Source organism: Poecilia reticulata, chromosome 14, assembly GCF_904066995.2.
Source record: "Poecilia reticulata chromosome 14, P_reticulata-male-v2, whole genome shotgun sequence".
NCBI lineage: Eukaryota > Metazoa > Chordata > Actinopteri > Cyprinodontiformes > Poeciliidae > Poecilia > Poecilia reticulata.
This window is the reverse complement of record NC_088843.1, coordinates 10,986,474-11,001,117: the sequence shown is the minus strand read 5'-3', so window position 1 is coordinate 11,001,117 and position 14,644 is coordinate 10,986,474. Positions and strand designations below refer to the sequence as shown.

At 39.8% G+C, this 14,644-nt stretch overlaps 1 protein-coding gene across 13 annotated transcripts in view; it reads left to right on the top strand.

Annotated features, from left to right (window-relative positions):
• The window catches only part of LOC103475800 (sorting nexin-19-like), a 121,442-nt gene that overhangs the window by 43,147 nt on the left and 63,651 nt on the right, over positions 1 to 14,644 (top strand). For 3 of the 13 annotated variants that reach the window (XM_017308582.2, XM_081615870.1, XM_017308583.2), the window contains 2 exons: positions 4,505 to 4,609; positions 9,399 to 10,581. The exons of 2 other annotated variants lie outside the window; for them this stretch is intronic. Coding sequence is in view for 3 of the 11 variants with exons in the window: in XM_081615874.1 (XP_081472000.1) it covers positions 4,373 to 4,390; positions 4,505 to 4,609 (123 nt within the window). In the remaining 8 variants the exon portion in view is untranslated. Of the gene's footprint in view, positions 1 to 2,210; positions 4,391 to 4,504; positions 4,610 to 9,001; positions 9,092 to 9,398; positions 10,582 to 14,644 lie in introns of those variants that run through there. 8 more of the 13 variants (XR_001777271.2, XR_001777270.2, XM_017308581.2 and 5 more) reach the window with 5 other exon arrangements.

The window sequence follows — 14,644 nt, the reverse complement described above, 5'->3', positions numbered from 1 at the left end:
CCAATTCTGAGCTCTGGCAGATTTGTTGATTCAGTTCTAGTTTTAAATGAGTTTATCAATTTTAAAGGGCATTTTGTCAAGTTATTATGATGCGAATGCTCCCAAAACAATAGGTGGTTACAGTAACTGAATAATTTCTGTAGAAAATTATTATTCAGAGTAGAGCAGGTAAAACGAAGAGTAATGGTGTTTAATATTTGAGCAAATACTTTCATTCTTCTTTTGCAAAGGGAAAACAAACCATCTTTCTGATGTGATGGCGACTTGTCTTTAAATATTTGGTAACAAACATCATCTGAACTATAGGATCAGCAAACGCATCCAAATACTTGATAATGTGCCGGATAACCTTGGCAGCTGCTGCATCCGTACTGAATAGCATACGCTGTTCTCATAATGATCTAAACCAAAGTTTCCTTTAAATTTTCCTTTGCTTCTTTGTACAGTAGCATGTCTTCTTTCAAAATCTAGTGGGAGTTCGCTAATTTTCACTTTCGTAAACAAATTATGCTAAAAAAGAGTTGCATCCATCTCGTTCTTTCCCCCAAAATTCACCAATAGCACTGTTGTGTGTCCATCTTAAGTTTGCACTCATTCACAGGTTGAAGGATTACTGTGAAAGTTTCCAGCAGCAGCAACTAACCGGCCTTCTGGTCCTTCATTAACAACCTTAAAAGTAATTATTATTAAAACTTGAAGCGGTGACACAAGACTACCACTCATTAGAGTCTCCCCAATCAGACGTTTTTGGCCGATTATGATTTCTTTCAGGTCTGCTCTTCTGATTATTTTTTACTCCATTATGAGACATAAAAAAAAGAAAATCTGTGCCACAAGTAAATTGATAGAGGTAGTGGTTTTGAATCCAATAAAAATGAAGGTGTTTCAAGACTGACTGTACTAATGACAAAAAGCCCTGTGAATTTTGTTTGATGTAAAAAAAAAAATTGTTAAATTGTTTAAATGCATGAGATTTCCTGTACCCCTCAACTGAAAAACCAACTAAGCATGTTGGGAAAAGTGGAAACAAAGTTCTCCTGTCCAGGATTTTTCCAGCATTTACTCATTTACATCCATTAGCAAAACCTGTAGATTTAAGAAAGTTTTCAAAGGGTCAAATCATTGCAATAAAAATAGATATTCAGGTAAAGATGCCCAGTAATTCAATAGTGTTATGTGTAAACCATAAAGCTGTAACCGTTAAATAGAGAGATTATGAAACATCAGCCAAGGTCATTAAAATTTCATTAAAATTTACTGCATATAAAGATGCAATGCATTTGGAAAGGTTAATTTTTTTATTTCACCAAAATCAGGAGTGTGTTGACTTTTTATATCTGATGTACGTCCCTAATCTTTATTTATTTTAATTTTGGTAGAAGAGCCTGTGTGTTTTTATACTGAGGATATGTGGGATGTTGATAGTTTTGTTGCATTTAATTTGGGAAAGCAAAGTTCAGTATTTGACCTGTCCATCACCAACTGGAGCCAACTGAGGGAAACTTAATACATTTCAATTGTTGGTCAGTTGATTAGTGAATCTTTGTCATTTGGATTAAACTGATTCTTTAAACTTGTGAAATGGCTCTAAATCCTACTGCTGGAAAGAAAAATTATGATTCCTAATTAAGTAATTTTATTTGACCTCCATATTGACTGGAGAACTGCAGTCATTGCATCAGGCTAGAGGGCAGACACGTACTCTAAGTATATTGTTTTTTGTTTGCATCCGAACAAAGTGACATTGTGGTTGAAAGGTGAAGATGTCAATGGATGTCTGAATGTGGTTTTGGTGGATGAAATGAGTGAAAGAAACATGGCTGACCTTTAGTGTCCTTGCTCAAGCTAAGTTCAGACCTGGGCTCTAAATAAAGTCAAAGACTGGTCAGCCTTGAATCCTCTTTATAGAGACACACATCGACCTTCACTGCTTGAAACATTATGTATAAAACGGCGAGGTAATTACTTCTACCTATTGTTGGCACCTTTCTCTTCCACTTTTTCCCAGGCTCTCGGCGTACCTTTAAGAGGTTACCTTGTCTTAGGTTTGTTGTTGTGCCCATGTTGGCTACGCTGTTTTCTGCAACCTTCTGTTTCTGGAGAGGCCCTTCTCTGTGGCTCTGGCAGGGTTCTTGGCAATATTCTGAAAGTCAAATCTGTTCATTTAGATTCAAGTGGTGGCCATGGAGCAGACAGCAGCCTATTGGCATGCTGTGGCAGAACTGGTATCCTGGGCGCATAACATCCTGAGCCTAGCATTTGTCCTTATTTAATAAACACCAATAAGCTAATGGGTGGACGGGTGTTTTTGTTTTAAGATGCGGCTTCTTGTGCAACTTGTAATTGTTCGTGTATCTGTTTGCAAGTTCACTTATTTGTCAGAGGCTAAAAACGTCTGTGCCAAATCGGGCTACTGTACGGCCTGTTCTAGTTTTTTATGTCTTAAGGATACTTAAGAGGAGTGGCTGCCTCAGTGGAGGCACTTGAACTGCATAGAGAAGGAAGAAATGCTGCTCTGGCTGAAACTTTAGCTTACCTAAAGTGTGCACCGATTTAACAAAGTGGAAATATGTTGTGATTTTTTTTTTTCTTTCTTTTATCAGGAATAATGCCAGAAAGTTTATTGTGCCGTCAGATATTTTTACTGTATTTTAAATTAAAAACGAAAACATTCAGGGCTTGCTTAAATGATTGTAAAGTGTGTGAGCCGAGAGATCATCTTTTCAATCTGAAGGTGGACTTTAAGATTGAATCTTGAAGCTATGATTCTGTTTCCCTACAGAAAAAAAGGATACTGTCTGTTTTTTTTTATTTTTATTTTCTTAATATTCATGACATTTTTAATCATTCAGCTGACGGCAGTCGTCGGACTATGCTGAATCTGAAAGACTTTTCAGGGATCAAGGCAAAGAAAGCAGACAATGATTAGAATCGGCCCATGTTAATAGCCTTGAGATGCTCTGAAGAGAGCATGGATGACTGCAGCAGTGAAGCTGCTTCACCACGTACTGTAGTCTTGTGACGTCAGAGAGAAAGCACAGAAACCACATTCAGCTAAATCTGTGCTTCCAATAAATGTGATTCATGCTGAGATCAAAATATGACAAAAACATATAACACTACTGAACAGAGAATTAAGCAGAAAGCGCGTTTCAGGTTTTAAAAATTTCAAAATTGGAAAATTGTTGTCGCAGTGCAAAAATAAAAAACAAAAAATAGATCCTACAGGCTCATCTCAATTTGACTTGTATGCTGGTAATAAAATTAAAATTAAACAAGATGAATGACAAAAGCATGAGATTTTTAAAAATATCTTCACGAAAATGGGAGATTCCTGTGAAAAGTCTGACATACTAATGCAGTTGCAGCCTCTCCTGGCTGGTAGGCCAAGTACAGTTTCTAATGGATTCACAACAACACGGTTGTACGCCATTCGTTCCCTCTGAAAGGAGGCATAAATAAGGAGGGGGAAACGAGGGAGCGATGCTGGCTGAATCGCCCAGCCCTCCTCCGAGCAGGACGGGGTGCACCTCTCTTCCTCTCTGCTCGGAGCTGCTTTCTCTCAGCCCTCAGCCATTTTGGAAAGGGAAAAAGTGGCTGCTTTCTCTCTCCCTCTCATTACGTGGCATAGCATTGGAGACGTTTCGGCTGTTGCACTTTGGAAATAATCTGTTTGCAGGACAAAATATATATACATATTGAGAAGCAACCAAAAACCTGTATCCATCGTGACTTTTTTTTTTTTTTCTTTATTTGCGGAGCTCCTCTCCTCTTTAGAGTTTTCTTTAACAACTTTCGCTCCACTTTTGTTGACAGATCATTTGGCTCTCGTCTCTGTTCAGTTATATCTTTTGCCCATCTCTCTGACTAATTTTGTGTAACAGAATTTAAGACAAAGGAATATGTCCAGATTTTGGCAGCACTAAGAAAAGACAGAGCTGAAGCCAAGGATCCTGCTGGGATCCAAAAAAGCCAAGCAGAATGAAGCATCAAAAAAAAAAAAAAAGAAAGGAAGAAAAAAAGAAAACACCACCCTTTCCTTTGCTTGGTCACAAATTCCACTTTCTCTGTAGCCAGCCCTGTGCTGCGCCTCCTCCTCATCCACATCTCACCGCATTCAACCTTTTGCCATTTCTCTCTTGCCGTACCATTTTTTTCAAAGGCGATTTGAGGTTTTGTACCCTGGAAAATAGGGACCGGACAGCGGGTTATGAGGGCGTAACTGGGAGTGAACGAGGGGACACTATCAGTTCACTTTCGTGTGTTATTTAGATTTTTCTTTTTTTTTTTTTTACCTCGTTACTTTCTCTGAATCGTTGCTTTGCTGCCTGTAGTTTTTTTTGGCCGTTTGTGTCTTACTGTAAGGGTGTGCATGGACCACCACGTGTTTGTAAGTGCGTGATTTTTGGAACGTGTGTGCATGAATATTGCATTTTTGAATGCTACTCATGCTTTGCTGTTCACAGATCATTTAAACTGATGATTTATGTATCTGTTTTTTTAGGGTTTTTGTTATTTACGCCAAAGCACCGGCCTGCACTGCTCCTCAAGCCTGACTTCATCTGATTTTAGAGGACATTTGACCATCAGGTCCAGCCTGTGTCCCCTGGTATGTTGGCAATTCAGACTGCTTTTAGTTTTCTCTCTGCAGAGTGGTCTCCAATAAGCATCATATGATGTGTGTCTGATGATTTTTATCTGGGTGTGCGCATTTTAATATCGTTCGCTAATTTTGTTTCTTAACTATTATTTACTGTGTTGTATGGCCGGTGGTAACGTCCAGAGAAAGACGGAAAGATGAAAGCATAAATTTGATCAGATTACTACGAAGAGGGAATTTATACAGAACTGCTTTTGTTTTATTTTTTTGTTGTATTGTTGGGGTTTTTAATGCACACACACTGAATGTGCTGCTGAGTTACTTTAGCAGTACTTCACAGCTCTAATATAATCTTGTAATATTCACCTTTTTATGGGAGGGTTATTCATAGTGCAGCTTCACATTTTATTTACTCAGCTTTACATCCAGCTGATTTCAGATTTATTGCATCAACTCATTTAATATTTAATGCCATGTTAAGATTCTAAGGCTTTCTTTTATTGTTGAGTGATATTTTAGACACGAATGCTGACCTCAGTCGAATGGGTTAAGTAGGCTACACAAACACCTCATTACCCTCACAGTCATGTGCTCTGGCCTGTTCAAGAACATTATTGCAACTTCAAAGCTCGCCTCTGTTGGACATATGAGGTCTATAGGTTTTCTGCTTACCTTTAAGAGGTGTTTAAAAATATATTTTTTAAAAAGACAAATGATTGTTTCTTTGTGATTGTTTCTACTATTAAAATTGTTCCGTTTTTATGATTTTTATTTTTTTCCTCTTACTCTTTTTCTTTGAATAACTATAGTTACCTGGAGAGCATAGAGTGAGTTTCACATCTGAATGTTTTCGTGGCTTTTCCTGTCTTGAAATGGGTAATGCTAGTTGCCACAAACCCGTAGATCCGAACTTGTGCTGACTGGCTACGCAAGCTCGTATCTATAGGTATGTGTCTTCCTGGCAAATTCTGCACTCGCCTTTCGCCTGTCAGAAAAATCAACAACAGAAGTGACGGAATAGCTCCGCAGCAGATCTTTTTTTTTTTTTTTTTTTTTACTCAATAGTTATAAAGGCTGGAACTGATTTTGTTTGTGTTCCAATGATTAAACAACACGAAGCCTGAATCCTTGGATACGGGGTTTTCTCAGCCAAAATTATCCCACATGTGACGTGTTTGTGCAGTGACCCCACCCAGTTTGGAAGACTGGGTTATGGTGTAACATTGTGGATGACATTTTCACTATGTTACCCATTCATGACCCAGTCCACTAACACAGTGAACATGGTGAAATGTTCAGACTCATCCTGCTTTCTGGGTTTGGAGATGAGGGCTTAACATTTTTCATGTTTGGCTTTGCTTAGTGCAGTGATGGTGAAAATGTTTTCTCTTTGGATATAAATCTATGCTGCAGCTTTAGAAAAACAAGTACTTTTCTTAAAGGAAGGTTACATGTAGATATGCACCGATCAAGTTTAGAAATTAGATGTTCGAATCCTGAAAAATCACGCAATGTTTTATTCTCCATTAAAAGCATTAAAACTAACAACTCCTTTAACTATATACACCAAAAGCATACACTTTAGATCCTTTTTTTAGTTTACTAGTCGGACAACGATTGGGGAAGTTTGAAGCATAAATTGGGATAATCTTATCATTCCTTCATTCTCAGTCTGACTATTTTTATTGTGTTATTTTCAGAATTGGTATGGAATTTTTTTTTGAAATTTATCAGATATTTCAGAAAATCCCCGTCCAATCTGAAAAACAAATTGGAAATTGTCTCAAGGAAAAAAATTCCCCCCCACTGAGCAACTGCAGTACTTCTGCCTCCGTTCACCTCTGTGTCTGAAAGTGTGTTAGGATCACAGGCAGTCGGTATTATGAATATATTTGAAAATAGTGAAAGAAATCGGTTGAAATACGTCAACAATAAAAAAAACAAATCTTGTCTTCCTCAACATACTTGCCTGCGAAATAAAGTCAGCATCATTGTTCGTCTGCATTGTGAATTGGTTGAAATATATTTTAAACGAGTTCAAATAAAAAGATCTGAATTGGTTTAAGATTTAGTAGGATTTTATCTCCAGGCTCAGGACTTGGAGAGTCCTTCGCTCTCTGAGTCTTGTGTTGAAATCTTAGTAAAAACCCCAAACTTAATAATTGGCCAGGAAAATCCTGATCGGTGCATCTCTACTTACACATTATTAAAAAAGGGTAGTTTACTACAATGCTGTATTTTATAGTTCAACTTTATTGTTAAACAATAATGTTTGGTCGTATCTGAAACACAAACACACCAACAATTGACTGGATTTACAGTCGAAACATGGTTCAGACTATAAAAGTAACAAGCTGTGAGTTTCTGTCCATTTGGATAACATCATATTCATAATGGGGTTTTTTTTGTGTTTTTTTTCCACGATGACAATGGACAATACTGTTGCCCCTCCCAGCAGCTCACTCCTCCCTTTCTGAGCCGTCGTCCTTCTGTGTTCCTCAGGCTGAGGTAGTAGGTTGTATAGTTCAGAGTGACACCACAGGAGATAACTGTACAGCCTCCTAGCTTTCCCTGAGGAAACACAACGCACTCTACTCTGACCAGGAATTTAAATATGAACAACTTACATGTATTTGCAGGGGGGCAGGGAGGAGTTGCAGTTATTTCTAAAAAAAAGAAAAAAAATGATACATTTTCAGTGTTTTCACATTTTTACAGAGCCCAGTAACAGAAAAAAGTAAAAATAAATAAATAAATCTCGACCAGCTAAAAAAGACAAGCATCTCATCCCGTGTGACAATATTAGTGACAGAAAGAGCTAATTAAAATCCTGACAGAGAACAGGACAATGCTTCAGATGTTTGAGAGTCAAGGGAAAAGTACCGTTGCATTGAGGTTTGTGGGACGGTGTAATGAAAGAGATGCCACTGAATGGGGGAAACACCATACACCCGCAAGAGGAAGAGCACGGTTTTGGCAGCCAATTATGAACAAAGTTCAATTTCACTTAACCAAAACGATATATTTCCTCAGCGCAACTATGCGGTGAACATGCTGCTGCGATAAAAACAACTTTCACTGCTTCAGACCAAGAAACCCACAGACCCCAAAATCATCTACAGCGACTGGAGGTTTACTTATTTATTGTTTAATTTGGGGTGTACTCTGATTGATTTCCTGTGCATGCTCGGAGAAAATTCAGCTGGTTCCGATTAGGATGTTTCTGTGAATAAACTTCTGATCAAATTCTGCTTAAAGAGGGATTTTATTTGTAAATTACCTGACACTAATGATGATTAAAAGCAGCCAGACAAATAATACGATAAGCACAATTATGAATGGACATATTTATTTATTTTTCCCCTTTCAAAGAAGTTTTCTAACGTGATCTCGGAGGCTTTGGCCGGTTGTTCCTGGTGCTGTGGTATGCTGCTGTGTGCAGATGTGAAGTACGTGGAGCATCGTGGTGATGAGAGGCTGTTTCCACTTAAACTCTTTGCTCTCTGTCTCAAGGCCACCGGGTTCGACAGCAGTGGGGTTAGGGAGCTCTTTGAGCCAGAATGAAGAAGAGGCCCTGGGTACGGGGTAGCTTTTCTCAGAGCGAGAGCGTGTACAGTTACAGCAGACGCAACATTAATCTGACGGGTTTATTTAGTCAGTGCATAATTACTCTAGTTTGTATATCTTGCCCTCATGCAAGCAAAGAGCTTTATTTTGTTTTGCTTTTTGTGGATTTCTTTTTTTTTGCATCCTTCTTTGTGTGCTACGGTTCGCTCTCCGAGGGGTAGTGTGACGCTCTGTACAGCAGGAGGCACCGTCGAGCTCTCTCCTTCATACCCCCATGCACACACACTCCACTCTCCTTGTATTTTATCTGAACATTAATAGTTGCTCACATGTTCCTAATGTAAATTTGAATCTAAACGAGGAGCTTTCCGAACAAAACAAAAGTTTTTTAAACTGCTCGGAAAAATGTAGAAAATAAAAACACGGAACGGAACGATCGATTTTTATCGGACTGAGCTTTACGAGACGAAGATAAAAACCAGCAGAGGGACAGAATGGGACCACACAGGCTTCTTTCTGCCTTTACTGATCACTGTCCATTGTGTGCTGTCCCTCTAAAGAACCCTGTTCCGGTAATTCCCTCTTCTCCCCAGTCCTCTCGCTTTCGTCTTTCATCTCTTCTTTTTTTTTTCCACAGTCCTTTTCTGCTACTTTAAAGGAGTAACATTGATCAAACATAGGAGTACCAACCAGCAGGCGTACAGTTACATTTCCTTTACCTCTTCCTGAACCAGTGCGTTTACTCCCTTGCTCCCTCCTTTTCTCCTTGTTCCCACCCTCCTTTTCTCCATGAAATGCACGCTGTAATACCGACTCACTTTCACAGACACAGAGGGCGAGGGAGACAGGAACAGAATAGTGGACTTGCCGACTGGAGGGGAAATTTTTTTGTCTGAAATGAAAGCCAGCTTGGGAACGGACACTGTAAGATGAAAACATGCCTCCTTTTTCCTTTTTTTTTTCTCTGCCTTCGCTCCTTCTCTTATGTGCTCATGTTCAACACTTTCTCCATTCTTCCTCTGCTCCTCTGTTTTTCGGCTTCTCTTTGTACACCAGGCCTTTAGCAATCTAAGTGATTTCAGCTGTGGAAGGAAATGAATAGAAAATTATCTGAATTTCCTCACTCTTCTCCTGCTGTTTTGATGTGTGTGTGTGTGTGTGCGTGTGTGTGTGTGTGTGCGTGTGCGTGTGTGTGTGTGTGTGTGCGCGTGTGTGAGAGTGTGTGTCACAGGCAGAGGGGCATGCAGGGGCTCCACAGTTTGTCTGCCCTGGGGACTTGAGCCTACAAAACCATGAAGCATACGAGGCAGAGGAGGGAAAGGCAATCAAAGCGGCACAAGCTCAAGCTGAGAGGTGTGATACAGCCAAAGACAAAGGCCCGAAGAAGGAACGTGAGGCAGATTGTGCCAGGAGACCAGATAGACCGACAGACAGTAGAGTCACATGGAGAAAGGAGGCAGGAGCTCGACAGCAACAGGCGTTTCACATTTTTTCCCCAAAAAAATTCACTCCTGTAGTTGTTTTGGCACTCGTTTGTGTCAGACCTGCTGAATTTAGACAAAAAGAAATTAGCTATTTTTTGTTATGTCCTCTCATTTTAAGATCTGATTTGCGATTTATGCAGACAACTTTAGGAAATGCTGAGATTTGACATTCTTGTGGCACGAGGTGTGGATTTTTGAATCGCTTTGGGGGATTTCCTTTGGATCCGACTGTTAACAGATACATTTCTGGTACTTTGCTGTATCACGGCTGTCACTGTGATGTATTTAGTTTTTTCTCTCTCTTGTAGCTTCTTCTGTTCTGGTCAGCATGGTTTTTACAGTAGCGGCTCAGGCCAATTAATCTGCTCGTTTCTTCCTTGTGCATACCATTCTTGTGCCACACCACATTCGTTCTTTCTCTAACCTCTATTTTTATTTTTTTATTTTTTGAGAAAATCTTTAAAGGTAGATTTACACGTTAACTCTTTCTGACTTTGTCGTCGACCGCAGTCCTCACTACTCTCCTATCTGAACTTGTCTGTCCTTCTCCCCTTTAACACTGCACCTGCTTCCCCCTGCATCTCTCTCTGTGTTTCCCTGCCTCTCCTTCTGTTTCTCTTCGGCTGCACATGGTACAGTCTCGCATGTCTGAGCACCAGACGGCTAGACGGCAGCAATCTGCTCGAGAAGCCTCGTGCACTACTTCGAGCGATCCATTGAACAAAGCCAGCGAAGGCGGCACTAAAATCTTCCTCTACTTTTCTCTGCAGCATTCTCTCTCTCTCCCTCTCTCTCTCCCTTTTCTTTTCCCTTGCAGATTTCTCTCTTTTTACGTTTCGTCTGGCCACATCTCCTCTCCCTCTGCTAAGATGACCTGCAGAGACACACACGCTGAGGACTGCGGCAGCGTAAGCCGCCTCGGCCAGCAGGGTGAGTTTCCCCTCTTGCTTTTTCTCCTTCCTTGCGTCTCATCTCACCACTCCTCCCAGCCTCCTATTCCTTCTCCTTTTCCATCTTGCGTGCAGGTCGGATTTTATTCTCTCCGCCACGCAAACGAGTTTCTTCCCATAAAGTAATCGACTAGCGCCGGTTTGCAGGTCTGACAGTCCCGCTGTGCTTGGAGATGTGGTTGTGATAGAAAGTATAAGACCCTGCAGCCCACGTATGAAATCTGTTGTTCTCCTTTTTTCTTTTTTTTTTTCTTTTATCCGACTGCTCTGCTAGATTACGGCTTTTCAAATGAAAAATCAATTTTGTTTGATGCAGGTCTAGCCGAGTCAGGCTGTGGCGGTAACAGGCGAGCCAAATATGCTGAGTCTGATTCATGAGCAACATGTGAGAGTAAAGAGGTCTCTGTCTGGGTGTGTATGGTCAGTCGCTGATGACTTGCTGTGCATACACACTCCTAAATGTACATTAGAAGATCAGATGGTATCATTTTTTGACCTTCAATAGTTGTCGTATTTGATGCATATCCAGGATATAAATAGGCCAAAAAAATTTCACCCGAGTTTAAGGTTAATCCATTGCGGGAAACGAGCCTGACGATGGTGACTAAGTTGTGACATCAGTTACAGTACAGCACAAAGCCACAGAGAGCGGAAGCTGCTTTAGCCCGAGCCAAAGCGTCTGCACAGAAAAAGACCGGACAAGAAGTGATCTGTACCTTTCTCATTCCCTGAGACCCTAACTTGTGACGTTTTGCTGTGATGTGCACGGGTTGGGTTCTTGGGAGCTGCGAGGGGCACTCACACATCTCTGTAAGACAAAACGCCAAAACCACGCTTAACATGGCGGAAGGACAGAAACCACAGCAAAGACCAAATGGCAGCATATTTTATTTCTTTTTATTATTATTATTATTGTTATTATTTTATCCAGCGGCACATTCAATCCAGAACGAATGCAAATAAGAGATGACAAAAAAAGAGGAACATTGGGTTTCTTTCAGGAAATGGAAGAGTTTAGACCCAGAGGCAGGCACAGCTTGTGGACCGTAGGGGTGGGGATGAGAGGAAAGATGGCTAGCGGAATGTGGCTATGTGACATGTGACTGGAGGAGGAGGAGGGATGACCAGACGAGGTGGGGTGACATGGCGATGCACTGTCAGATTTTCAGCAGCATTGTTTTATGGGGAGGTACAGTGAATGAATGAGGATTCTGAGACTTGGGCTACACCCGCAGTGTGTAATCTTGCACAGACATCTCTGCAGACAGAATACAGCAGAACCTCACTTAGGTTGCAGAAGATACCGGACTTTTGATATGCTGCAACAACTACTGTGTAAAACCCTTATAAAGGAAAAGCACCTCCTGTTCCCAGCTGTCCACAGACTCGAAATCAAAATGTCTTATCTTGAGAGCAGCACAAAGTACTGGTGAGAGCGTGACACTGAAAGCTCAGTACACTTGTGTTTGACCTCATGAATATCATCTTTTTCTGTATCCAACCAATGAGGCCGGCTTTGTTAATGCATGCGAATGTCAGACATTGAAAAGAGAAACTCATTCAGAGCTAAATAGATACTTATACTTCAATGCAGCAGGATGGCTTCTTCATTAACAACGATACGAATGTACTCAGGTGAAACGTTACATTCAGAGTGTTTTTAATGCGGCTGCTTGGAGAATAGAATTAGCGGAGCACCAGTAAAGGCTTCACATGCCGCACAATGCTGCAAGTGAGGTCAACTGAGGTCTTCATCTGCTGAGTGCCAGACTTTTGCATCTTCATAGTCAAAGTTTCTCCATACCTTTACTGGTATGTGCATAGAGACGAATGAAGTATAGATGACCTGCGATCACAGTAACCTTCACCAGCAAACCCCCCATCCCTCCACCCTGCAGCCTCTTCTACAGCATGCAGTACTATGTTACCTGTATTTTTTTTTAATCTTGTCTCAAGCAGCTCTTGGTGTCTAATGAAACTTCAGCAGCATTTGAACGCAGACTCTGTTTGATGTTTTGTCCTCATTCTTTCATTAGTTCAGATGGGCTGTGGTTCAAGGATGGATCAGTTTGAGCTCAGGCGCTATTTTCAACCTCCCTTTGAAGAGGTTTTTGCTCTCATAAGACAGAAGAAGTTACCATTTTTGGTGCATTGTGTCATCCTTAAAGAATACTGATTAGCAAAGAAACTGAATGAGCTTTCAAATCTGCAGCTCTCTGTGCATAGATGAAAAAGGATTTGATTAATTTATGTTGTCAGGTATTTACTAGGTGTAATATTAGGAAACTATACCATAACCATATTATAATGAAATGTTGCTATGACAATATTATGCGTAATAAATTCCTGTAATACTATAAAGCTTTGTCATTTAGTATCAGATGTCCACATCTACTCCATCTAACAGCCTAAATGTATTAACTTGCCATGTGAATTTATTTTGGGATGTTATTGCCAACAATTATTGTAATGATATTTTGTTGCCAGAATCCCCATATATTATGCACAATTTAGGTTGGATGTGAAATCTGCGTTGGCTAATATAAAGTGCGCTTGTGTAATTTACAAAGTCTAAAGTTTAAACTTGAAATCTTGCATCTGCTTAATAAGATTTATTCTTTAACATGATATTTTGTGTGGTTTTGTGAACTTGATATTAATTTTATTAGTGGATATAAAGTATTAAACTTCCCCTGCATTGGGTCAAGGGGTCACTATATATATATTATATATATTTTTTTATTTTTTTAATCCACACATGCATGCAGCTTGAAACACGATACATTTTTATTAGCTTTCATGTTTATCATTTAATAGCTACACTGCAACTAAGCAGACACTATTGCAGTTACAAAATGGAGACAAAACGCTGAGCAGTTACTATACTTTTCTTTCTTAAGGCTTTTTCGAACTACAGACACATAAAACGTGTTAATGTTTACAATTAACGTGTCATGTTTTTTGCTTTATGTTTAGTTCTACGAATAAAGTGGTATGTTAGAGAGTTAGCCAATAATTGCTCGGTTTGGGGGGTAAATATACAGTTTGGGTTTGAAATTTACAGCCGCTTGCCACATTATTTACCCTAAAGCAACACAGTTAGTGCATAATTGTGAAGCAATAGGAAAGTTTGAGTGTTTTTGTTTTTATGAATAAAAATTTGAAAAGTGTAACATACACTAAATGATGCTACATGTTTTTTTTTGGAGTATGTCTCTTATGTCTCTTCTACCTTTCCACATGTAGAAACTATAATAGTTGCCCATTCTTGTTGGCAAAATGTTTATGGGTTGTTCTCCTGAAAGTTGAGCTGCAGCCTCAGGTCCAGATTTTTTTTGCAGCCCCACCATTCTTCGTTTTAACTTGGACCACCTTCTTTGTCCCTGCTGAAGAAAGTGTCACCACAGCATGATGCTGCCATCAGCATGTTTTATGGTGCAGTGTTAATTTTCTGCCACGTATATTTTGCAGTTTGGCCAAACAGTGTCATTTTGCTCTCATCTGGCTGAAGCTGTTTCTTTTACATGTTTGCTGTTTTGTTTTTAAGTGTTGTTGCAAACTGCAAATTGGATTTTGTTTGCCTTTTTTTTTTCCAGTAAGTCTCCCATAAAGGCCATGAAATGCTCAAAATGCTCTTTTCATTTTCAGAAAATGGATTGGTCAGTGCTCTGTGAGGTTTTCAAAATGTATGATTTAATGACCATTCCCCCCTTTAAGCTTCGTCACAGCTTTCTCCCTGACCTGTCTGCGAATCAGAGGCCTTCACAGAGCAGCGCATTTATCTTGGGATTCAGTTACACCCAGATCCGCACTGTTCAGTAATCATCACGAAATTAAATTTGACTGCACCAAATTTTATTTAGAGGCACCAAGTCAAAAAGAGTGGAGGAAAAAAAAACAAACATGCCACACTTTTCAGATTTTCTTTGCAAAATTTTCCAAAATAATAAATCACTTCCCTTCCAATTCATGTTTATTGTTGCGATGTGACAAAATGTGAAAGATTCAAGTTTTTCTAAGTACAAAACTTTGAAGAGTATAGA